A 27,280-nucleotide genomic window follows, 5' to 3' on the forward strand; every position below is an offset into this window, starting at 1 on the left:
ACAAAAATTGCATTACAGAGCCCTATAGTGGAGTCTCTATGTCCTCAAGTCTGATTTGCTTGAATACACAAATGAAAAGGTGAATTTGGGATTGCCAGCCCCTGCAGCCTCACCTCAGGGAACAGATAAATTTCATGTATTGGATCTTAGGCTGTGGTTATGCAAATGGTGGCTGGTGTATGAGGAAGAGAGAAAGGGCCAAAAGAACTTATATTAACTCCCCATTTTACTGCAGTGTGACATATGCTGCTGTGCAGCACACGCCATGCATCCCATTCAGATTGGGGCTATGCACGAAAGTGTAGATTTATGCACGTGAATACTTGTAGCAAACAAAAAAGAACTACGGCCATGCATATTTGCAGGAGCAAAGTCTCATTTAGCAGGTACCTGCAGGTAAAAAGATGCACCTGTCTCACTCCAGAGTCATTATGCTGTTTTGACAGTTTTAACATAAATTAAAATCAGTACATAATTGTTTTTCTTATTTTCTTCTGCCTGCTACACCTTGACGAACAGGCCCAGGGCTTAAGAAAACACTATTTAACAGTTTTAATTCAGAACAGGACTTCAAAAAGGTTAAACAGCACAGAGGCCTATCCTGCGTATTAATATACACAAAAACTTTCCTTGTATATGTAGGGCCAAAAAGGACTACCTGGAGTAACAGGATATAGAGGGCCACGTGGACCCAAAGTAAGTAATATGGTGATTATTTTTTTTATGGTGCTGGCGAAGTTCTTCTGTGGTTAAGTTAATCATTTAAAGCACAAGATGACTGAAGAAATAACAGCATTTGTGCTGTGTAATTTAATCACCACCCAGATCAGTGTGAAAGCAAAAATATTTTGAAAATCTTTCTGAGTCTGTTTTATAGGTTACCTATTGTATGTTGCCTGTAGTGAAAGGTCAGTGTTGTTTCCAGTTTAGCTATTGACACATAATGAACTGGGACCATGAGGAAAAGAGAAGCACAGATTGTTTTTTTCTCAAGAAGAGAAATAGAGATCGGCATGCTGGAGGGGAGGGATGCCATCCAGAGGGACCTGGACAGGCTGCAGAGGTGGGCCCAAGCCAACCTCATGCAGTTCAACAAGGCCAAGAGCAAGATCCTACATCAGTGTCGGGGCAATCCCAAGCACAAATACAGGCTCGGTGGGGAACAGCTGGAGAGCAGCCCTGAGGAGAAGGACCTGGGGGTGCTGATTGACAAGAAGCTCATCATGAGCCAGCAATGTGCGATCACAGCCCAGAAGACCAACCGTATCCTGGGCTGCATCAGAAGTAGTGTGGCCAGCAGGTCAAAGGAGGTGATTCTGCCCCTCTACTCCACTCTCGTGAGACCCCACCTGGAGTACTGCATCCAGCTCTGGAGTCCCCAACATAAGAAGGACATGGACCTGCTGGAGCGTGTCCAGAGGAGAGCCATGAGGATGATCCGAGGGCTGGAGCACCTCTCCTATGAGGAGAGGCTGAAAGAGTTCACTGAAAGAGCCTGGAGAAGAGAAGGCTCTGGGGAGATCTTATTGCGGCCTTCCAGTACCTAAAGGGGGCCTACAGGAGAGCTGGGGAAGGACTTTTTACTAGGGCATGTAGCGATTGGACAAGGGGGAATGGCTTTAAACTGGAAAAGGGCAGGTTCAGATTAAATATTAGGAAGAAGTTTTTCACTTTAAGGGTGGTAAGGCACTGGACCAGGTTGCCCAGAGAGGTGGTTGAGGCCCCATCCCTGGAGGTGTTCAAGCCCAGGTTGGACATGGCCTTGGGCAACCTGGTCTAGTGGGAGGTGTCCCTGTCTATGGCAGGGGGGTTGGAACTCGGTGATCTTCGAGGTCCTTTCCAACATAAACCATTCTATGATTCTATGATGTATGTTTCCCTAAGTATGTTAGGAAAAGACTTTAACTTCACATTATAGGTATCCTCAAGAATAGAGAAGGCAGAGCCACCTGTTTGGAGAAAGAGTTGCTGTTTGCTGTCTATGCTAGCTTTTCTTTCTGTCAGCATAATTAATTTAAACATTGGTGTACCAGCAAGGAGTTCCTGGATGCTGAACAGAAGCACCCACAAAAAAAGATGCTGGAATCTTTATTGCTGATAGATTTGGAGGAGAAAATCCACAGGCAGGAAACTACCAGATCTCAGAAAAACAGAAGATAACTGGGGACAAAAGAACAAGTCTAGTTTATGTTAAAAACTTATTTAGCTTTGTAGGCAGAAAAGAGGAAACTAGAAGCCTGAACATCACATTTCTGAATTATAAGTCTAGTACTTTTTCACAAATTCATTTTGCATCATAAAAGGACCACTGTTACTTAGCCCTGGAAAAGGAGACAAAACGGATCTTTCTGTATCAGATTTACTCCAAAAAAAGGTGAGCTTTATATGCTTGCTCCAGGAGTAGCTGTCCATGTAGATAATAGTACACTTGTTAGTTACAAGCAGGAACTGAGAAGTTGACTGATGCAGCCCAAAAGATGCACAGAGCTTTAAAAAAAAATTGAACTGCTGAAAGCACATTAAGCTTGGAGAAGAAACCACAGCAGGTTCCTTGAATAACTGAAGCTACATAGGCACTGCTATTAGTGCTGTGTAAAGTAAGCCCCAGTGATTGAGCCTAGCAAGTGAAACAAGAACCATTAACCTAATACATACATAACTTAACAAATGTGAACAAAAACCAAAATTTATGGCAAACTTCACTGACCATCTTGTTTAAACAAAGTATTTTGAATGCTCCAGGGTATACTTGGGAGAGGAGAAAAAGGTGAAAAAGGCATTCCTGGATTCCCTGGATTGCGGGTAAGGAAGTTGCAGAATAAATTACTTCACAAATTCACTATAATTAGGTTCATAATATATTTAGCTGTTTAAGTTTGCATTTCCAAGGAAGATTTTAAGGATTTTTTTAAACTAATCTATCATACTATATGTATAGAATACTTCGGAGTCCTGCCCCAGGACTCACCCTGTCTCAGACTTAAACATAAGCTCATAGAAGCTTTCTGTCCTTGGAAAGAAATTAAATCTGTTGAGTTACCTTCTAAATATTTAGAGCTGTACCAAGCTTCTCTAGAGTAGCACAGTACTAACACAGTAATTTTAAGGTATTCCATGCCTGCCAATGGCAATTTTTTACAGCAGCTTGTGCTTGATTTGCCTACCAGTGCTCACATGGAGCAACATGTCCACTACAGTGCTTTGTGAAATATGATAAAAAAATTAAGTGAAGATCTGTCTCGTTTTCTTTGGGCTATAGTTCAAATTCATGCCCATCTCATATAAAGTATTTGCAAAAATTTTGCAAAGTATTTGGGAAATATCCCAAGCAATAATTATCTAAGGAATATTAACTGCTCAGAAATTCTGAATAATAATAATACTGGGAAATATCCCAAGTAATAATTAGCTAAGGAGCATTAACTGCTCGGCAATTCTGAATAGGTGTACTTTTGAATAAGCTTTTGCTGTTTTAGCTCATATTCTATTTGCTTTTATCAGGGTAATCCTGGTTCTTATGGACCTGCAGGTTTTCCTGGAATGAAGGTAAGAAGACAAAGTATAAGCAGCTCCCTGAACAGTGGGATCAGTGAGATTTGGTTTTCTGTGGATTTGTGCAGATTTGGGATTTCCGCATACTTGATAGCTCACGTTGCATTCCTTTCTTTCTCTCCTTCTACCTACTGCAGCAGCAGATATATGAACTCTTGGTCTTTGAATTGCTACCAGTCTCTGAAATTTGGCTGAAATTGGCTAATGGGATCTGAAGTTGCAAGCAGGAGGAAAAGCCAGTAGGAAAAGCCAGTAGGACATGCATATAACATGATCGAAAAGTTACAAAGCATGGTAACTTTGGTTGCCAGAGTGACACTGGTTTTGTAATTTTGTGTCATATGCATGTTCTGTTTAGATTTGTGACTCAATAAATTCCAGTTTTGCTGTTAAGTCTGCTAAATGTTAGTTATAAACTTAGAGCATCTTACTGGAGTAAAGAACAACAGATATGGGTATATAGATCTACATCTTGCCTTTTTTCTTATCTCTTCTCTCCAGCTCATTTTCAAATTTAGTTAAGGGAATGATCATGTTATTCATAAATCCCATTAATGTACAGATATTTGCACCTAGAGTTATGTTCCAGATGACTGTTTTATCTCTGCAAAATTATTTTTTACACTGTTTTTTACCACTGCCTACCTAACGAGTTTGAATACTGGATGATGAATATATTAGATCATGAAAGGAGAGGAGAAGCTGATATGCAGCTGCCTGCCATGCAGTAGTATTTCAGCAGGCAGCAAACCAATTTCAGCTGTATTAAGCAGACAGTCTGTTAGAGTCTGTTGGTATGTATTCCAGCTAGTTCTGTGCCCCAGCTACACTGAATCTGCTGACCATTATCTAAATAACCCGGTGATACATGTTGTGGGTTTTTTTGTTTGTTTGTTTGTTTTTTTTTTTTTTTAACAGAAGAGATACTGTGAAACATACCATCTCTTCTACAAACCCAGAGATTTTCTGAAACAGACTGCAGATGCTATTATAACACGACAATATTGTGTGACTGCCTTACTGGTTTTTGTCCAATTACTTGCTTATATTAATGTCTTAACGGATTAATCAAATTATTTTTATGTGACGCTTTCCAGGGGGAAACAGGATTTGCTGGTTTTCCTGGACAACCTGGCTATCCAGGTATACAGGTAAAAAAGCCAACAAACACACATGCGCAAGTGCACGCACATACACTCCCCTATATAAATGCTAATAATCCCTTCCAAATAAACTTGCTTATCAGACCATTTTCTTTCCTACAGTCATAAATACTTTTAAGATTTACCATTTTCATGATAGTCATAGTTACCTAACAGTGGTATTAAATAACAATGTAAGTAAACATTCCTGCTTGGTGCATATGAGAGCGGAAATTCCATTTTGCATACCATAGAAATTGGTTAATCCCAATTGCCAATAGTTACCTTTAACTATACCAGTATAGTTACGTAATCCATCAATTGAGTACACCAAGTTATTCATGGTTGAGCTGCGTTTCCCAGAGACGTATGCTAAGTAAAGGAACCTGCTATTTAGGTAACAGTATGATCCTAATAACTTTGGTCCATGAACTAATATGATAATCGGCATTAAATGAAGTGGCAAAATTTGATTCAGATGGGCTTGTTTGCATGACTTACCAAAGTCTCTTTGCCTGTTCACATAAGTAGCTTTTCCAAGACAGTTACCAGAATGGAAATTGGACAGGATCATCAGTAGAGACAGCAGGGTTGAAAAAGCTCATCTCAGTTATTACCACAGTACAGAGGACAAAAACAGTACTGCAGAAATTGTGACACTGACGAATTTGCCCCTAAATATTCTGAAATACAAAAGTCAAGAAGTGTTTATTTCTCTCTGAAATAATCTTTTTGGAAAGCTGCATATAAAACAGTAACTTTCCCTAAAGCACAAGTGGTTGCACCTGTGAAATCAGAGGAATGACACTCAAGAGATTTTAGCAAGAATCACCTCTGTTATAAATTGAAGGTTAAGATGAGAACACGCTCTACATAATCTGTGATGACAAAAGGAAATAAACTGTGGCTGGTCCAAACTTGCCATAAGTAGTATACTGCTAAAGACGCAGTTGAAAACAGACAAATAAAAAGCAACAAACAGGTTTTCAAGAAGCAAGTTTACAAATGAAAAATGACAAGCATATGGAGTAAATAAGTAAAAGTACAACAAAAACATCTGGTTTAGTCACAGACTTACTTTTTTAAAAGCTAGGACTGCCAGGAGAGTGCTAGATCAACTTCTTCAACCAATATTTCATCTATGTAGTCATACTGGGGAAAAAAAAACGTTCATTTTTCTGCCATTTGTCCATTAGGAGCTTCACAACAGTGTGGGATCATTCAGATACCCATTAGACAGAAACACTGCATGTCTTAGTAACAGAAAGATCATTACAGTCCATTACTTCCCAAAACTAGAATGAAACCTTAAGTGTTGTATTGTTAAAAAGTACTCACCCTGATGTGCATATTGTTTTAGTTGGGGGCATCATTAATAAACTTGAGACAAGATGTTGTATAGACAAAACAGTGCATTCTACAGTCTCCATTGATTAGCCCAGAGTCTGAGAAGCCATCGATTAACACTATGAACAGTAAGCAAAGTATAATTAATTGTTAGTAGATTATACTAGGGAAAAGTTTGAATGCCCTCAGTAATGACTTGAAAACATGAAATTCCAATTGCAAATACAGGAGCAAAAGACAACTAATCAAGTGTAGACACAACTTAAAAAAAAACAGGTTAACTCATGCAGGTACGCAAAGTTCAGAATGATTGCGCACATGCTGTAGTTTTGCTTGAAGAACTGGATAAATCTGATTATTCCTGAAAGTGCATATCTATCTAGTCTGCATCAACTGTTCATCTGGCCACACCAGGTGTTGCTTATGATAAAATCACATAAACTGGAGGAACAAGATTATGATTAAAACCCCTCCTGAGAATAACCCATTCTCATGTAGATTTTCTGAAATAAACATGTTCAAATAGAATCTAAGATACATTCAGATTTAAGAGAAAGAAAGAGTCAGGAAAAAAAACAGTTGCATTCAAAGTAGATTTCATCTTTAAAAAATGTTAACTTTTGCTTAAAGCAAAGAATGGACTTCAAGGAATTGTTGGCATACCTTTTGATCCTTAAGTCTGAACATTGGCAGCTCTGTGTGCCAGAAACATGCCGTTGCTGCAAAAGCAGCTAATGGTATCCTGGGCTGCATTAGGAAGAGTATTGCCAGCAGGCTGAGTGAGGTGATCCTTGCCCCCTCTACTTAGCACTGGTCTCCATCCTTGGAGATACTCTAAAACTGTCTGGACATGGTCCTGGGCAACCATCTGTAGGTGGTCCTGCTTCAGCAGGGGAATTGGACAAGATACTCTCCAGTGGTCCCTTCTAACTTCAACCATTCTGTGATAAATATGAAAAAACACAGAAGGCAACTTCAGACAAAATACAAGAGAGGATATGAGTCCTGTTGAAATCACTCTGAGACCATTTGTCTCTGCTACTAATGGAATGAGTCTCATTAAAATAAGGAATGGTCTTTACAAGAAGTGCAAAATGTTCTTGGCCATTGAAATTATATAAGGCTATAGAAACTTACAGAACAAATGCTGTGTTTAATGCTTAATAGAGATATCAGTAAAACTGATCAGTGATTATATGCTTTCATTTTAAGACGACTCCAGGTTACAGAATACATGAGAAATATGCTTCTGTTGGATGTTTTTGGCATTTTAATTTTTTTTTTTTTTTTATAAACTATTCGCAAGTCAAGACTCCTGTAATATATATGGAAATTGAAGACAGTATCAGTGAACAAAATAATCCAAACATGGCTTGGATGGGTGAACTCTGCTGGGTAAAAAACTGGCTGGATGGCCATGCCTGGAGAGTAGTGCTGAATGGAGTTAAATCTAGTTGGTGGCCAGTCACAAGTGGTGTTCCCCCGGGCTCAGTACTGGGGTTGGTTCTCTATAATATCTTTATCAACGATCTGGATGAGGAGATTGAGTGCACCCTCAGTAAGTTTGCAGAGGACACTAAGTTTGGCAGGAATGTTGATGTGTTTGAAGGTAGGATGGCTCTACAGAGGGATCTAGACAGGCTGGATCAATGGGTTACAGCCAGTGCAATAAAGCCAAGTGCCGGGTCCTGCACTTGGGTCACCACAACCCCATGCAGCGTTACAGACTTGGGGAAGAATGGCTGGAAAGCTGCCTGGTGGAGAAGGACTGGGGGTATTGGTCAAGAGCCAGCTGAATATGAGCCAGCAGTGTGCCCAGGTGGCCAAGGGGCAAACAGTATCCTGGCCTGTATCAGGGATAGCGTGGTGAGCAGGACGAAGGAAGTGATCGTTCCCCTGTACTCAGCACTGGTGAGGCCCCACCTTGAGTACTGTGTTCAGTTTTGGGCCCCTCACTACACGAAAGATATTGAAGTGCTGGAGCGTGTCCAGAGAAGGACAGTGAAGCTGGTGAGGGATCTGGAGCACAAGTCTTATGAGGAGCAGCTGACGGAACTGGGGGTGTTTAGTCTGGAGAAAAGGAGGCTGAGGGGAGACTTTATCGCTCTCTACAGCTACCTGAAAGGAGGTTGTAGAGGGGTGGGTGTCGGCCTTTTCTCACTAGTAACACGCGATAGGACAAGAGGAAATGGCTTCAAGTTATGCCAGGGTAGGTTTAGACTGGATATTAGGAAAAAGTTCTTCACAGAAAGGGTTGTTAAGCATTGGAACAGACTGCCCAGGGAAGTGGTAGAGTCACCATCCCTGGAGGTATGCAAAAGACGGGTAGACGTGGTGCTTAGGGACATGGTGGTTTTGGCAGTGTTAGGTTAATGGTTGGACTTGATGGTCTTAGGGTCTCTTCCAATGATCTTAAAGGTCCCTTCCAACCTAGACAATTCTATGATTTTATATGCATGCCACTATGTAGGAGTGTACCAACCGTGAAAACACAGCAAGTACGGAACTGCTAGGTCATAAGACCTAACAGCCTAAAGGCATATTTTCAGAGACCACCACTGGAATTTGGCACTTGAGGAGATACCAAGAACTGACAATTTTGACCGTGGCTCATTGATTCTTCAGTTCTTTGTTGTGTTCTGGTTGTATCAATTTAAAATCAGAGTGAAAGTCATATAAGACTTGGGCCATATCCATCTATTGTACAAATCTTTGATACTTTCATCATCATTAAATTAATTTTAAATCTCAAAATAATTTGTAAATTTATCAGAGAAGGAAAAATGCTAGGTTTCTTTTTATCTTTCCTGCCGCACAGAAGACTCTTCTCTGTCATTAGGGAAGATAAAATTGCATTCCTGTTTAAAATAGCCAAAGATGACACAATGATGTTATTTCATTATGCAAGATACAATCAGAGGAAAAAGGCCAGCCAAAGGGCCAAAGGTCAAGAGGAATGCGGTCAGTGACAGCTCCAGAACTGTTTAAATATCATATAGATATCAATTTAAAAAAATTGCCCAGAAAGAGGCACAGACTCCTTGTTTTTACTTGCGTAAGAATGGGTATCCAGTTTTGTAGTCCCAGTTCTCCTTGTCTGTGTCCTAAAAGGCCCTGAACTCCAGTCCCAGGAATGCAACCTCACTACGCAGTTCCCACATTCACATTCTTGTTTTCTCAGTTCCCATTTGCTGTATAGAGCAGGGTTGATTCCTAATCTACAAAGCAAAAAGTCTAATACAATTTGCCACATAAAAGACTTCCCTGAAGTCCACTTCACTTGCAGTTCTAAAGATCAAAATCCAAGCTAATTTAGAAATCCTCCAAGCAGAAGTGATTTTCCTTGCCATTAGTAGGCACTTTTATGTTTCTCTGAGGCAGATGTTTTAAACTTTGTATAAGAACTTTGAGTATCTCTTACCGTCAATAGTATCTGTCAGACTGTGAAACCTCTTTTCTTAATGCTTATGTGTCATCATAGAAGTAATTTCCAAATTCTGTTACTGAATTTTAAGGCAAATAATTACAGCTTGGTTGTTAAAACATCTCAAACAGGGTACTGATTTACTGTAATTGATTCATCTTTATAATACATGAATGAAATCAAATTCAGCAGTCACAAGTTCTGAAGAGTCAAATAGATATGTACAATAGGTATATTACTGTTTAGTCACCAGTATCCTGAAAGATAATGATTTTAAATCTTGTTGCCTGGTTTTAAATGCTATAAAGTGTCAAAATTGAGTTTCCCAGGTGATACGTGTCACATCCTTCCATACCCCACCATTGTTGCAATTTTCAGTTATATGCTAGTACACTGCATATTTGTATCTATCAGTAAAATTTATTGTTGGACTCTTACAGGGAGATCCAGGAGAAAAAGGGCCCCCAGGTCCTCCTGGAGCTGTTGGAACTCCGCTGCTTCCTATAAAAGGTTATAGCTAGTTTTAACTAGTCTTTCTCCTGTACAAAGTTTGTAGGACCTATTTTGTAATGCATTTGAAAGTGATCGCTAGAGATTCAGGGGACAGGATCATAAAACATTATCTTCCTAGTGCCCATATTCTGTGTTTGTTTGTGTCTCACTGATCTTACTAGAACTACGTTAAACATTCAAGTTTCAGATTAAATGTTCGCTTGAAAGATCTTTATGCATACAGTCACAGCTAGATCTGCAGGACTACCCCTAGTTTTTGGACCTATGCTTACTGAGGAAAAAGCTATGAAAAATAAGCCCATGCTGGATAATGGACAGCAAATAAGAAAACTGGGCTTCCCGTTATAATTTAGAATTCCTATTTTCAGAATTGCCACAAAACACAGATTTTAGACTACAATTAAGCTTCCTGTTGCATAGCAGGGGTGAAATCCTGGAACTCATACTCCCAGCAGAACACCTGTCAATCTTCCTACCTAAACCTCAGGCTGGGTTTTTATGTCCCAGCTCCCTCTAACCCCATCTTTATAATCTAATTGATGAAAAGGTGTGTGGAAGTTCTTACCTCATAGCAGAAGGCAGTGGGGAACAGCCAAGCCTGCTGCCTGGAGGGATTTACTTGGGCATCTCACACTTGGGGAACCTGTATTGTAAAAATTCTTTAACAGAGAGCTTCTCATAAATTGTATTTCTAGTGCAGCAAATGCTGACTGTGAACACAGAAGTAAGTTACAACACAACCCCAGTTCAGCAGAAGCTCCCCATTAGATAGGGACCTTATCCAAAAATCAATTAAATTTGTTTTCCATCAGCTTCTGTGTATTTCTAGACCATGCAACAAAAGACTTAACCCCATGCTAAAACCTCAAGTAACATTTAATCATGTGCATGGTGGTGGAGTGGATACATTCTTCAGAGTTATAGGCCTTTAGCAGAATTGTCTGAGAACAGAACTACTACCAATATCTTGATTTTCCAATGTAATGAAGCCCTTTATATCTGATTCAGGTTTTATTTATCACTATGTAATTGCAATTTTAAAATGTATTCATTATCACAATTTTGAAAATATATTTTTTAAAAATTGTATAATTTCATCTAGGTTGATCCTGAAATTACCTCCCTGTGGTGCAGTGCCAAATGTGCATAACATGAGATGCACATTTATTTTAAATGCTACGTGTATTTATTTTTGGGCAAGCACTTCTCTTGGCATTCTGAAATATGTAGCACAAAGATACTACTACAGAGTGATGAAGACTTAAATCTCTGCCCATGAAATGGGCAGGAATCCATAGAAAAGTAACCAAATCCTCCCACCTTAAAATTAAATTGTTACACATTTAAAAATGTTTCATAAAGACAGAAGAAGTTACTGAATTTTACTTTTGTGTAGTTCCCAAATTATAATTTTGGTTGCACTTTAATTTAGATTTAAGCTGTCAATTGCATAAGGTGTTCAATTCACATGTTTTTATAATTCTGTGTAGGTCCACAAGGAGATCCTGGATTTCCGGGTCCTGCTGGTGATCTGGGGTCAGTTGGACCAACTGGTCCTGCAGGCCTGCTAGGAAGACCAGGAGATGATGGAACAAGTAAGAGAAGTAGGGAATAACATATGAACTATATACCAGTAGGAAGGAAAGCAGCTAAAAGAAAAGTGTTCTTTGTTCTCGCTTGATGCAATTCACCAACATAAGGATTTGAGCTCTACAAAGAGTTCAGTAAAAGTATTTGCTCTGCACTTAGTGGCCAAAAAAAGAACCAAAATGATCCAAGCAGAACATTAGGAATTACTAGAACAGGAACAGAAGACAAAGCAGAATGCTACTGTGCAGTATAAATACATGGCATGCCTGTATATGGAGTGCTGTGCTCAAAAATTCTATTCTCCATCTCAAAAAGATATAAAGGAAGGTGAAGAGGATGACTTTGCTCTGTATAAGGAACTAGATTAACTGGGATGTCTGGAAATGAGATAATGGAGAGGAGGAAAAGAAGCATTTGAAGGTCTAAAGCAGGAACCTCTTTTCCTGAGAATCCTAAAGATTTAGGTCTTTGTTATATAGAAGCCCTTCTTGAGGACAGTTCTGAATGGTCTGTAATTTCCTCCTTGATACCTTGTAGTAATTGTTAATATGAAGCCATATACCATTATTTTCTTTATAGGTCTGCCTGGCCTGCCAGGAGTAAGTGGGGCACCAGGACCTCAAGGTTTTCAAGGTGACCCTGGTTTTCCTGGAACAGGTGAATCAATTCGAGGAAGACCTGGATTTCCTGGACCACCAGGCCTACCAGGACAGCCAGGAAGACAAGGCTTACCTGGACTACCCAGTAGGTTCAACAAGAATTTATATGGCAAGAATATCATTCTGCATATTAATAGATTCATTGCTTTTGTTGCTCCTACAAAAAACATAGAGGTGAAAAGTGGATTTTGACAGATATATCAAACTTATCATGTGACATAGAACACTTGTTTTTCCATTTAGTTGTCAATCATTGAGATGTCAAGATTTTCATAGTTTTCTGGGTGATTTAAACCCACAAAGTCACATATACGACAAATGCCCCTAAAAATAATCACCTGAAGTTAAAAACACAGCAAACTGGGGAGGAAGCCCAAATCAGCACCTTTGGTAAAAAAAAAAAAAAAAAAAAAAAAAAAAAAAAAAAGAGTCGTAAAATTCTACCATGGAAAAAGAAAGAAGTAGTGGCAATGAAAAAGCCACATGTCAACATCAACTCTAGCCAGACTGACTCGTGTAGTACGATCTATAAGCAACAACTCGTAAAGCATTTTGTAAGTTCTCTAGCTTTTCATGTGAGGATAACAAGATAGGGGAGAAAAGAACACGTGACCTAAGTTGTGGAAACAGTCAACCTGATTTATACTAGATGTACATTTTGTTTTTTCAAAGGTGTAATCTGTACTGACAGAGGGGCCCCTGGAGAACCTGGAGCAAAAGGTCAGATAGGCCTTCCAGGAAGAAAAGGTGAAAAAGGAGAAAAGGGTAAGTATGCCTGGATAGCAACAATTTGAATGAGACCTTTGCCAGATAATGTCAGACCTAAATTTGCAAGAATTTTATTGTAACTTGGAGGATAAGGCCCATCAAAGTGTGGAATTAAATGGCCTGTTAGCACTGGGACTTCTAAGTCAGTAGAGTCATGTCAGTGCACCAGTTATTTGGCACTGTAAAAAGAGACTGATGCACTTCGCTCCTTTGAAGGCCATAATGAGATAAATTGTCTATGCACTACTCACACAGAAAAGAAGGGTACTGTTATTTTTTGTGTATTAATTTTGCAACTGTTTCAATGTAATTTTGATGCATTCACGTAGGAAATCAAGGCCTCTGCTCATGTAGTGTTGGTCCTCCTGGTCCCCGTGGTATGCAAGGACCTCCAGGTACTCAAGGAAAGAAAGGACAAATGGGATATCCAGGACGACATGGAGAAAAGGGCGATCCAGGCTTATCTGGTGCAATGGGATCACCAGGGCTTCCTGTGAGTAGTTTTCGTGAACTTCAATAAATAAATAACATCAAGTTACCACTTAGGCAGGAGACATTTAAGCAGAGTGGTGGAGAAATTGCCCTGGAAAACTATCTGAAAGTTTTATCTACTGTTGCTTATTACAGTCTTGTTGGAGGATGTATTTTATTAGCTTCTGTGTGATTTCTCTTGTGGCAGTGGGCAGTTTTACACTGAGGGACAGAATCCCACACTTTGTGGGGTAGTGAGGAGGCTTAGGAAAACTCATGTATGTCCTATGAAATAGGATAAAAATTTTGCCCTTGATTTAATAGTTCTTAGAAGGAAAAATTACTATAATAATCAAAATAAAGACTTTTCATTTGCTCGAGTAGCTTCCTTGCAATCTAACAATTTCATTTCAAGTTCCTCAAGAGCAGAAACTGAATTAGCTTTTTGGTAGTAAAGATTCTGAGCACTAGAATCATTTGACATCGGCATACAATGTTCATTTTTTCTTAAGACCAATTCATTCCAGTATTAACAAATCTAACATCCAGTTTTTCATGGAAAAAACACTATAAAGATTTTCTCACGGCAAGATGGAAGGAAGAAAATAATTAAGAAGTATTTAAAAGGTACATTTAGATCAGATGTGTATTTCTACTTTAATATTGGCTGTCAGCAGGATTAACAAACAAGGTAAATTTGAGCCCAAGACCTAGATGTTTCCTGGGTCAGTAATTTACTGGGTGATGCTTGTTGCCTAACTCAGTGCTATTATTTAATGTGCTTCATATAGTTTACCTTATTCCCCACAGTGAGCAATAATTCCAAACACCACTTTAATTTCCTTAGGAGTACATTATAAGATGACTTATTAAAGTTGCTGTGATTTTGTTCCACTTGTTCTGGTCTGGTACACGGACTGTACATGCAGGATGCTGCATACCAAAATGATGCCAAATAGAGGTGGTTATTTTTAGTATACGTTCTTGTGTGTGAAAGAAATTTCTTTGAAAATATAGGTAGATATGCTTGGCTTCATGACTCTATGTGGGTTTTTGTTTGTTTGTTTGTTTGGGTTTTTTGAGGTTTTGTTTTGTTTTAATAGCAGAACTCTTTTTCACATGAGGAATAGCTTAAAAGTTTCCAGAATGTTTTCTTTCAAAAGAAAAAAAAACAAAACAAAACCACTGTGCGACTGAAGGAAGGAGGTGGAGGGGCTCTGTCCTTCTAGTTTCAATGGTTTCATTACAAGCTTTGCATTTGTCTTTATTTTTCTTTTCTTTGTTACTTTTGAAAGTATGTTTTAGCCCTTGTGATTCTAAAGTAAACCCTGAAGCCTTGTCCTGAACACTGTGGTGTTCTTAGGTTACTTAAGCAAGAAACAAGGACTAAGTAATCGGTTTGGAAAGAAGTAATTCACTTCAATACAGAAGTTCTTTGGTCTAGTGGATTTCCTACATATATATATATACTTTTCCCATTTTTCTGCTCTCTCTTCTTTCCAAATATAACATTTCACTTTTCAAAAACTAATAACTCATCACTGCCAACTTAAAGATCTAGACATTTTAGCAAATAGTCATTGCTTGTTCCAGATACACCACATTTTCCAGAAGTCTCCTGCCTGTTTTACAATTGTCATTGTTTACAATCACTTTACAAATTGTATTTTCTCCACCTATTTCTTAGTGAAAGATTTTGAATAACAGAGGAAACTGGCTAAATAATACCCCAGTTTTTCAACCCTAGTGGCCTTTCACTTCTGTGTAAATTTCACATGGTAAAATATATTTACCCACATATACTATTGCAAGATCAGACCATCACAAATGATGATATGCAAACTGCACAGTGCTTGGAGAACTAAGAGCACAAATCAGCATAAAACTATAGAAAATTACTTATTTTGCCCTTGAAACCTGTCAAGTCATAGATTCTTCTGACAATACCAGGTACTAGACATAGATGAATTGTTTTTATTGGCAGCTTTGTAGGCTTTCACTCAGGAAAAAAAAGCATCACTTACCTAGTACTGTGTTCACTTCTGGGTGGACGGCCTTATCCAGCAGTCACCACACTCCAGAGAATCCCTTCCTGTGTAGCCTCAATGGATTGTGGGTTGAAGTCTGCAGAGGGAAGAGTTTGTGAATTGTTTGCATCGTAATGTTCTTGCATTTACAGACACAGCTGTATACAGCCATGGACCTGATTCTTCTAGCCTTACAGTTTGTTATAGTTGTGTATCTGCGTATTTGGCACAGTCAGGCTGAAAAGGCCAGGTGCCATTCACACACCTCTTTATAGACATCAAGAGAGATAAGCATTTCTTTTTGGCATGTTACTTTAATTGGTCTGGTTTTGGGAAACAATACAAGAGCAAGACATAGATACCTAATTTTCCCCTCAATTCCCACAGTGATTCCTTGCTGGAGATAACTGACCTTTTTTTTCCCCCCCCTCAATGGTAAGGGGATACCTGGTTCTGCTGGACAACATGGTGAAAAAGGAGAGAAGGGAGATCCAGGAAGAGTTAGAATAAAAGGTAAACACACATTGTATCATTATCCTTTTTGTTTTCTATACAATGCCTGCGCAATAGTGTGAGACAACCATATTCATCTACTCTTTAATAAAGTCATTTAGTAAGTGACTGAAGCCTAAAGGTCATGTATATCCTAACTGCTTTCTTGGTACCATCTCGTTCATTTCCTTCTTGCTCAACACAAGATCAACACAGGATTTTGTGGTTTTTATTCTATAGTTGAGCCATAAAACAGTTTTAACAGCTTGTTATTAATGCTAACAAATTAATTTTCATGCCATATGATTGATAATCAGGGCCTTACAGAGATCTGTATAGAAAGACTAAGCAGAATACAATTAATGTGAAAGCATGAAGAAATACTATTGTATAGAAGCCACTCAAAGTCTCAATGGCTATTCAGATTCCTGCTCTTATTTCTAAAAATTACTCTTGACCAGGCATTGAAGAGAAACAATAGGCCACCAGTTGCACAACTAAAATTCTTGTAATTAAATAGATCAAAACCACTCCAGTTATGGTTATGATTTGCAAAAGCAAAAGAGTACAAGAACAAGAAATTACAGCAATCTGATGGCAAAGCTTAGTTAGAAATGCTAAACTAATTATTTAGACAAAAGATTGTCCATCTTATTGTTTGTGAAAAGTTAGTATAGCTTTGGATGCCTGTGTTTGTTTACAGATGTTGGAGCAGGGAAAACATTTGCTGTTTATTTGTAAAGTATTTCTGGACACAGCAAAATGAATCTTTGGGTTAGAATATTTTTATTGTTCTTTATGCAAAAATGACATTTTCATTAATATCAGTACAAAAGAAATCTAGGGGTGAAAAAAAAGAATAAAGAAAAAATTAAAAATATTTTGGGGGATATTGATGCAAATATTCTGTATCATATGGCGTTGCTATATCCTGATTTCACTGAATATTTCAATAATAAATCTCTGACTGATTTCAATAGCATAATATTTTCACTCTGTATATGGCATGAACAAATGCCATGTTCTTGTGGTGCCTGTAAACATGTCTTTTACAAAGAGACCAAGTTGCTTCATGAGGTGTCCAGCTACATACTGCCTTAATAAGCCTGAAATACCTCATTAAGGAAATGTGAATTCAAGAACTGGAAATTATCATACAGATATGATGAATGGTTATGCAGTATTTACCTAAGAAGAAATAAAAAATACCCAAAACTTACTGCAAATATTATACTATTTTTCTTTTAAATTGTTTTAAGGAATAAAAGGTGAAAGAGGTCCTGCTGGGGTTCCAGGACTTCCAGGCCAAAGAGGTAATGATGGCAGAGATGGGGAACTAGGATTGTCTGGGGAAAAAGGAGCTGAGGTAGGTTTGATTTTTGCAGAATTTTTTTTCTATTTCAGTTAATATATTGTCTTATGGAAGGCAGAGGAAAGTACCATTTTATTCCAGGTTCCTAGCAGATTAATCACTTTTATCATTTTATGTTAGCCTAGTTCAAAAAATCGTAGCTTTTATCCATTGAAAAATTATTTCCTCAGAAGTATTAGTTTATTTTGGTATTCCTGAACATAATTTCTGCGTGTACTGTGTGCCAATATTATGGAATCAGGAAGAAAAAAACTCCACAAAACACTACCTTTTGTTCCTATTGCCTTTGAATATTTCAAACTACTAATATCATCCACTTAAACTGTGGAAGAGTGGTTTCTCCAGATAATTGTCTAACATGGCTTTTGATAATCAAAGAAATTAGATCTTGTTATTTCTTATCAACAATTTATTTCTTTTAGGGTGATTCTGGCATACCACTGCCAGGTGATAAAGGATTCCCTGGGATCCCAGGACTTCCTGGGGTAAAAGGAGAGATGGGATTGCCTGGGTTGGGGTTTCCTGGCCCTCCAGGAGTCAGAGGTAGCCCCGGAGACTTTGGTGATACTGGTAATGTTGGGCCACCTGGTCCAAAGGGCCAGAAAGGTAATTCTGAATATTTACATTAAGAACCAAATGACAAATACATATACAGCATTATTAATTTATATTGAAAATCAATTTTGGCAAGCTCAGTGGTCATGTGAAATATGGCCACTGAAAGGTACACTGCTGTCAGCGTTTAGCAGCAGTGAGAATATGAATTGCTAGGGGCCTTAAACCTGCAAAGTGCCGCTTGCGCGCTATCAGAGGAATTATTTTCTGGAGTGAAGAGTATTCCTGACTGTAAGGATTTGCATGGCAATGCTTTTTTGCTGAAGGAGCAAGAAAATACAACTCATACAACTTTAGGCTTGGTCTGTTTTTTGGTTATAAAAAATCCCTACCAAAAAAAAAAAATCTACACTGATAGCAATATATATGAACCAGAAATATAAATAGAATTGAGATGAAAATATAACTTTTCTTGCAGAGACAAATTTCTGCAACAAGTAAAAAAATATCTTTGTCTTTACAAAATACAACTGTATTACAACATTTTGAATCACTACCCATATTCTATACAAAATAAGTGTCAACAAAAATACTTTTTAAGATTCTCCATCAAACCTTAAGTAATATGGAAATAACAATGTACCTAGACAGTCCATTCTCTTTACCTTTGCACATCTGGTTGGTTAGTTACATAGAAATATTACAGTACGTGTTCAGACTCCATTTGTTCTAAAATCAAATAGGCTGGTTTCTTTCTTCCTCTTGCTTCAGGTGAGACTGTCTGCGTTACGTTACCATATCCTGGAAATCCAGGTCCCCCAGGTTTTAAAGGTGTTCAAGGTATGTTTACATATGGGAGATTTTTTTTTTACTTGCAATAGGAGTTTTAAGTTGCTCATTAAGAAAAGAAGCTATCCTAAAAAGATCCACTGTTCTAGTTGTTCAACAGATCCACGTCTCAAAACGCATAACTGCAAATACACAGGAATATACTCATCTAATAGAACCAAGGGCTAGACAGCTGCAGTTTGCATTATCAAAAGCCATGCAGGCTGCTTCCATAGAAATGACTAAATGAAGGTAGCTTGAAACTCTGTCCTGCCACAATTAAAATGCATGAGAGAGTCTGTAAAATATGCAGATGGCTGGAGTTGGATAAGACCCAGAATATATACATCTGGATACCAGGAAAAAAAAGGTGTGCAAGGCAAAGATATGCTGCAAGTATGTAATTTCTAAAACAATATTGCTCATGGCAAGTTGCAATTGAGCCCTAAAATCTGAATACTTATTACCATTACTTCAGCTTGTTCAACTTAATTTAAATTTAAAGAACTCATCCAGGAAGTGGCAAAATGTCTCTTGTGATCACCTCCAAAACCTTTTGAAAGGCTGAGAGAGCTGGGACTCTTTAGCTTGGAGAAGAGAAGGCTGAACGGAGACTTTATTATGGTGTACAAGTATCTAAAGGGTGGGATGAAGGAGGATGGAGCCAGGCTCTTTTCAGTGGTTCCCAGTGACAGGACGAGGGGCAATGGGCATAAGCTGCAACATAGGAAGTTCCGTTCAAATACACGTTAAAAACTTCTTTACAGTGAGGGTGACAGAGCACTGGAACAGGCTGCCCAGGGAGGTTGTGGAGTCCCCTTCTCTGGAGATTTTCAAGACCTGCCTGGATGCAGTCCTGAGTAATGTGCTCTAGGCAATCCTGCTTTAGCAGGGGAGTTGGACTAGATGATCTCTGGAGGTCCCTTCCAACTCTGAAAATTCCGTGATTCTGTGATTTGAAATATCCAAGAAAATTCTGATCAGAACAAATGGAGATACTGGATTTTCAAGCTCCTTAATATGGTATTACACAGCTCTCTGACATCAGTATTGTGGGTGATAACTAAAATTTATACAGACATGAAAGAACAGGGATTAGCGTATTGAGCTCATCTGCACCATTACAGAAGCAGCATATAACACAGGACAGTATTAGAATTTGAGTTGACACCTGTCATTCACTAGGTTAATATTGTTGATGTCCTGTAGCATTAAAATGTTATAGGAGATATTTTTTTTCTAATTTACTTTGGTGATTTGCAGTCTGCTGTTTATGGATTGGGGAACAAGTCCATTTAGAAAAACAGCAACCATGCATTTGTTTGTGACTTGGGTGGTGGTTCTTGCCATGTCAAAAGCAGATGAAATCCACTTGTCTTCAAAATACATGAATTTGCATGGGATAAAGATGCAATACTGTTTCTTTATATCACATTTTAGAGCTCTTGTCAGTTTTTACATATTTTCTTGCTGTTTCCAGGACCAAAAGGTTTAAAAGGACTCCCTGGTCGTCCTGGACCAAATGGCTTTGAAGGGCAAAAAGGCAATCAAGGCAGGCCGGGAGCAGGAATCCCTGGGCCAGAAGGTGAATTCTGCTTTTCTTAATCCAGGAGACCTGCTGGTCAAGCTGTAATGCATACATGCGGGGTAAGGTAGCAACCATGGTAGAAAAGAATAGGAAGCACATTTCCAAAGAAAGCTAATGGAGGAGGAATCTTTCCCTTTCTTTCCTCCAGCATTGCAGGTGCTGCAATAACCTAGTGTTCAGTGTCCAGAGAGGAAATATTCTCAGAAAACTGAGAATAATTGGTATAATTCTAGCAAAGGGATTGAACTGGACAAGAGTGACAGTAAACAAGATAGAAGCTGCCCCAAAGAAAACCACTGTTACCACAGGAATAATTACCTCCTTCAATCCTCATGTATCAGTAGCTGTAAATGAGAAACCTGAAATTTAATGTATGATGTTATTTTTCTTTGCAAAGTGGTAATTTAATACTGGTTAAATTCGCATTATAATATGCCACAGTTTTGGGGAAAAAAAAAAACCAACTTCTGAATTATGCCCTATTTGAATCTAAAAATCACATCAACAGGCTTTCGAGGCAAACCTGGTGATCCTGGTGATGAAGGTGAAAGAGGATCTACAGTTGATGGTAAAAATGGCCCTCCAGGTCCACCTGGCATAGATGGTCAGAAAGGTGTTCCGGGTGATACCACGTATGGTCCTCCAGGAATCCCAGGCAACAGGGGACTGCCAGGACCCCCTGGTGCACAAGGAGCAAGGGGTGACCCAGGCATTCCTGGGCTTCGAGGTATGAGCCAGTTTTTATAAAGCATTTCCATGTGTTCAAAGTCAGTCCTGACTCAGATAAAACTTACTCTTTACCTGGATCCATAATAGTGACTGTGAAAGGTATGCCCTGTTTTTCTGTTTACATTTTTACTGTTAAGGTTGATCAGCCACTGAGGAGATCTGCACTGCAGGAAGGGGAAGATGCCTTTACCCAGTCCATGGAGTAACAGTGCAGCTTCCTATTCTTACTACTGTTACTTGCTGCTTAGCGGCCATCTGTGCTTAGGGCATCCTGCTCTGCCACTCAGATAGTCCCCAGCCTCAGATTGCTTACTCAAATCTGAACAGACTGGCAAAAGGTAGGAGAACACTCAGGGAGAGAGAGGTGAATTTGTTTGCCCAGAGATATACAGTATAATCCTCAGTATCTTGAATGCTACACTTCTCATTTCTGCAGCGGAGTTTTGCTGGTGGCTGCAGATATCTCCACAGTGCCACTTCCTTCCCACTTCATAGCAGATATTGCTGTTTCCTTTTATAGGTCTTCCTTTTGCCTGGCCCTAATCAGGCACACACACCCTTCTGTGCAGGGAACACCTATAGAACTGACCCCAGTGCTGTGTAGCTCGTGCAGGCCAGTGAATTCCTTCCATTCTGCTCTTACGCATCAGAAACTAGCTGTTTGTGCTGTAAGTTGTCCTTGCCTATAAGTGAGAGTTGAATTCGTATGTGTTCCTTAAAGAAAGAAGCTCTCCACAACAGCCAATTCTAAATTGCAGAAAAGCATGTTTTCACAAACTATGCAAAAACTACGTAAGATATTACTGTAACTGAGCATGTAAAGTTCAAGATTGCAATTCAGAATTCTGAGGGACGATGAGTAATGGAAGTAAAACATTTTACAATGTATTTTCTTTCTAGGACAGCCTGGTACACCAGGATTTCCAGGTGCGAAAGGTTTTAGAGGCCCAGAAGGTGACAGAGGAGCACCAGGCTGTCCAGGCTTCCCTGGTCCACCGTGTGACACAGGCTTACCTGGGCCACCAGGACTCAGAGGTGTCACAGGACTGCCAGGATCTCAAGGTACACAACATCCATCAGGTTGCCTCACAGCAATCAGATGCTTTGTGCATCTTTTCTAGCAAATTTAATTTTTGTGGCTGGCATGACAAGTATTTCCATGGGGGCTGCTTGTTACTAAGGGTGTACATTATGTTTTGCATATTTCCTTAAACTCAATGAATGTACAGTGTGCATCTCAAATGTTTCCCAGCTTTCCTTTCCTTCCCTTCCCATACTGTTCCTTAACTGGCCAAGTCACAGCGTGTTCACTGTCAAGTAATAAACATAAGAGTTATCTCTTATTCTGATGTCCTGAGTAGCTTAACTGAGCTCCTGTTGTTACTGTGATACTTTTATCTTACTTATTCTTAAATGGAAGAGTTTAGAGAGAGCTAGGAGACATATATATCAAAAGTATTTACTAATTAGTAGGGATTTTTTCATATGGTGCTTCTACTGATAGGTCTCTCACTAAAGAAATACAAGAAAAACATTCCAGGTGAAAAACCTAGGCAGAGCCGGGACTCCAGCATGGTAGCAAAGTTTCCAAGTTATTTTACCATGTTTGATGATATCCAAATTTATAGCAAAATCAATCACTTTTTAGATACAACTACTGAACCCTCTTCCTGCATTTATATACATGAATTAAAGCTCTTTTTCTCAGGCCTACCAGGCTTTAAAGGTGAGAGGGGAGACAGAGGCCTAGCTGGGGCACCTGGAATCAAAGGTCTCAAAGGCTCTCCTGGCTCACGAGGTCCCCCAGGTCCTCCCGGCTCCCGAGGACTTCCAGGACTTCCAGGCAATAAGGGACCACCTGGTTTCCCAGGACAACCTGGTAGGTTAAACATTCTGCAAACCACCTCATGTATAACTTCTCTTGTAGAGGGAGCTATTTCTACTCCTGTTAAAGCTAAGAGGTACTTTGCACCCTCCTTTTCCAGCTTTGAGAATAAGATCCTGCAGCAGGGAACAACAATAGCATCCTTTGTTCTTTCTCTTATAATAAAAACAAAGGATGGAAACAGTTTGATGCATCTTGGTACATCCTGGTGCTTTAGTTGTTTTACAACACTGACATATTTCAAGGTATTACTTCCTGGCTATTTGTAATAGGTTGTTGTTATAATATACTGTAATAAGAACAATATACTATTTATTACATCTAGACTATCTCCTTTACTCATTGATTGTATACTGATGAGTAGGTGGAGAAATAGCTTCACATTATGTCTGATACCTATAAAAATGTGACCTTGGTCCCAAATCATCACTGGCTAATGGGCAAAAGTTCTGAGTAACTGTAGCAAAATCCTGTTCTCCTCTGTCTGTCATTTGGACAGTAGGAGTTATGATTTCCAGTAGCCACATGCAAAATCTGGTGGTGTCTTAGGCTATGCATTGTATTTAAAATGTGCTTTAATAGTAAGTTTAGCCTGTCTCCAGGGGGTGGCAGCAGAAAGTGGAAGATGTTTCCTTCAAGGCAATCTGGATTTCAAGACAAGTTTGATCGTGGCATGAAACCATGCTCCAACTATTGGTTCTCTAGCTTTGCTGATTTCTTAAGGAGTCCTTCTAAACTTCCTGCCTTTTGTCTTATACTCTTCGTTAGAATATGATAGCAACATCATAGCAGGTTGCATATGTAAATAAAGCATTTAATATTACCAGGAAGCAAAGGGATTCAAGGACCCCAAGGATTACCAGGACTCCCAGGAATACAAGGCCCAATGGGGGTCTCCGGTGTAAAAGGTGAAGAAGGAAAAACGGGTCCACCTGGGCCTAGTGGAGAATGTGGGGATATGGGAATAAAAGGTTTGTAAAAATCTGCTTCACTCTGTAGTTATGTTTGTAGTTACATCTGCTATGTTTAGTTTTGTTACTACTGTATTAGGAATGTGTTTACTTTTTCTTCTTGTTATAAGGGTCTATTCACTTCTATTTTCAGTGGTACTAAATACTAAATCCGGTTATCTCACTTACAAATGCATAATGAAAAATAACTAAATAAAAATTTATTTCACTCAAATCAGTAGGTGCATTTACCACTAAATCTAACAAAGTAAGATCACTTATTCAAACAAACCTTGAATTTTGTCCTGTACACATCTGAAACTTTAGATTTTTCAAGTTTTCTATCATACTGTCTGTGTTCATACAGGAAATAATCTCTCTAAATATTCATATAGGGAAGAGAATAACCATCTCCATGGTGCAATCACAGACAGTACACTGTGGAGTCGACAATACAATTGCCATCTTTCATATTCCAGACAAGCAGGGAATAATTCTGATTTAAAATCTCCAGGGTTACTACTGAATTAACTAAAAAGCAAAAGAAGGATAATAAATTCTGTTAGCAGTGAGCGTGCTGAAACAACTGCGAACTGCATTAGTATTTGAAGGCTTTCTCCATTAGGGAAGTCTTCACTAAAATTGATTTTCAGGACATGTCACTCATGAGGATTTACTTACATTCCATATGTCTGGTTCAAAGGTGAAAGAGGACCTCCAGGAGACAGTGGCTACATTAACATCCGTCTTGAGAAAGGACAACAGGGGGAACCAGGGTTTCCTGGTGAGAACGGGTTTAGAGGTGAAAGAGGTAAGTTCATAAAATAAAGCCGTGTATACACACGCTCATCTGATATCACTCACTTGTGTTTTTCACAGGTTTGGACTCGTAGCTGCAGTAACATCCAGCAACCTTATTGTGTTTATAGATTCTTAAACTAGCAGGCTAGTTTCTTTGAACAATTACTAAGGCAATACAAAGTGTGAAAGCATACAGTCAAATAATGGCTTGACTATATTGGACATTATCTTGTTCTGCAATTAACTTCAGGTGAAAAAGGCAATGCTGGTTTCAGAGGCACCCCAGGATTTCCAGGGAAGAACGGTGTCCCAGGACTGCCAGGTGACCATGGTGACACTGGACTGATGGGGTTTCCAGGATCACAGGGTTTCCCAGGACCAAAAGGCTTTAAAGGAATTACGGGTTTTCAAGGAGAACCAGGTGACCAGGTAAACTGAAAGTGGTAGTAAAATGTCTGGACTTTACAGTTATTTCCTGCCTCCAAGAAATATGATGGAGGGTACTTACTTCTATTGTACTGACCCATTAGATGTTCCTCCTGAGAAAAGACTGTCAGTATAATAGGTAGATTCCTTAACACAACAGTTCAATGCTTTGATTACATTTTAGCAGGAACTGTAGTTAGGGTCAAAGGGCCTCTCCCCTCTCTCCTAGCTGCATGTTGTGACTTTTTTACATTGTCACTTGGGAGTCCAGGCTACACTGCACTAATTAGGAGGGCAGAAAATGGATGCACAATCAAGTCTTTAACGTTATTCCTAAGAACAGATTGACAAGTCACTGCAGAGATCATAACATAGCAGCAGCAAAAGTATGAAGTTAATATATAGCTGCTTCTTCATATCTTGCTATGTGGAGCAGTCAAGCCAATAGACAAGAGAAACCTAGTCTTCTGTGCTCATACCAACAGCTTGCACCAAACAGAACCCAGGCAAGCAATATGGCTCAAGAACAAATACACAAAACCGCACATATACCACATGTGGATATAAGGTAAAATTCTTCACTGGCTTGTACGCTAGGTAGATAGGCAGTGAGATTACATGAAGCATAAAGCACAGTTGTTTTTTTTGGTAAAGGAACAACTGCTTGGCTTGTTTTTTATTATACTTTTTTGAAGAGATAATCCGTGTTTTGCTGATTATAGGTCATTATTCAAAAGGAAAACCAGAAATCTTTACAGTTTTACTGCTACATCACAACATATCTCTGGTTAATGTTTATAGTAAATTTTGGGTAACATACTATAATATTTCGTACATTTTTATGGTACCTTTTAAATCAAATTACTCAAGCCATCTGTGGGGAATTTAAGCTGTTCAAGCCAAAAGTTAGCATAAACTATAAAGGCACAAATTCAAGATGATTAGCAAGTCTCATCTACAGTTTCTTGGAAGTGCTAATGGTCAATGTTAGACATGTAACGAAGACAGCCTGCTTTTCTGTTGAGCTTAAGAAACAGTTTCGCTATTCATAGTGGTTTCTGGTCCGTTTACCAGTGTAAGAGAACCAAATGTTCTTCTACATCATTCCTGCTACACATATCATATATCAAACTTTTTTTTTTTTTTTTTTTTAAAATCAGGGTGACATTGGCTTACCAGGAATCCCTGGAAATCCAGGACTGACCGGCCCAAAAGGATCTAAAGGTAATGAGTTTATATAGATAAGTTGTTGAAAAAAGCAGTATTGTTAGGATGTAAATGCTCCAGTAGATGGCGAGTACTCGCTAGAAAAGGGAAAACAGGACAGAAATGAAAAATAATTAAAACATTAATGTCATTAGAAACAAGTCTTGACTTATCTGAAGGCAAAATTTGGATTTCAGTATATTTGTTAACACTTTGTTCCTTATAAAATAGGTCTTACGAATTTAGAAGATCAATTTGTGTCAAATTTCACGGATTTAAAAATTCTATCAAACACATGTAAAAATCCACTCTTACAGATCTGTAAATTGCCAAATCAAGTAAGAAAAAATGCAGTCATTTATAGTATTATGGTACGATACAAATATGTAGAGTTTTTAAAACATTCCAACATGATTTATAATTTCTTTTATATCACTTATTTTCCAGTGTTTTCCAAACTATGGTTTTTGAATTCTTGGAACTTCTGAAAGTGTAATGTAACAGATCAGGCAGAGTTCATACGCATGCATACAAAATTATTCATTTGAAAAGATGAAGTTTTGCATATTGTTTTTCTTATAGCTACAGATTACTCAAAAATTTATCTGTAATATTTAGATTTTAAAAAGCATTTCAAAGAAATGCAAAATGGTATCATCCATGATATTCCAAAATTTCCTTGGAGCAGGATTTCATTATAATAAAAAAATAAAATGAAATCATTGTCTGGTAAAAAGCATTGGAGGTACAGGAGAAATTCTTTTCTCAGCTACATTTTCCATTTCTTCAAAACTTCAAGACCTTCTCAGCCAGGGAATATATTCCCACAAAAAAACAAAAGACCAAGACCCAATATAAAGAGAACTCATGAAATGGATTGAAAACTTTTCCAGTAAGTTTGTTATCTTTAAAACTAAAGCAGGAAATAGCCAGTAAAGGTGAGGATTGCTATGAC

The 27,280-nt window shown here is 38.6% G+C and overlaps 1 protein-coding gene across 1 annotated transcript in view; it reads left to right on the forward strand.

Moving 5' to 3' along the window:
* The window catches only part of COL4A4 (collagen type IV alpha 4 chain), a gene marked incomplete at its 5' end in the record, with an annotated part of 71,073 nt that overhangs the window by 25,768 nt on the left and 18,025 nt on the right, over window positions 1–27,280 (forward strand). Inside the window, 21 exon segments of the mRNA XM_082486829.1 lie at window positions 643–696; window positions 2,743–2,802; window positions 3,502–3,546; window positions 4,650–4,703; window positions 9,906–9,975; window positions 11,469–11,573; window positions 12,148–12,312; window positions 12,900–12,992; window positions 13,325–13,488; window positions 15,934–16,006; window positions 17,245–17,351; window positions 17,780–17,963; window positions 18,684–18,752; window positions 20,221–20,325; window positions 20,837–21,055; window positions 21,958–22,119; window positions 22,766–22,936; window positions 23,770–23,913; window positions 24,596–24,703; window positions 24,944–25,122; window positions 26,280–26,343. Of these exon segments, the coding sequence (XP_082342955.1) occupies window positions 643–696; window positions 2,743–2,802; window positions 3,502–3,546; window positions 4,650–4,703; window positions 9,906–9,975; window positions 11,469–11,573; window positions 12,148–12,312; window positions 12,900–12,992; window positions 13,325–13,488; window positions 15,934–16,006; window positions 17,245–17,351; window positions 17,780–17,963; window positions 18,684–18,752; window positions 20,221–20,325; window positions 20,837–21,055; window positions 21,958–22,119; window positions 22,766–22,936; window positions 23,770–23,913; window positions 24,596–24,703; window positions 24,944–25,122; window positions 26,280–26,343 (2,395 nt within the window).

The sequence above is a fragment of the Vanellus vanellus genome (assembly GCF_965231255.1).
Source record: "Vanellus vanellus genome assembly, chromosome: 8".
NCBI classification, from domain to species: Eukaryota; Metazoa; Chordata; class Aves; order Charadriiformes; family Charadriidae; genus Vanellus; species Vanellus vanellus.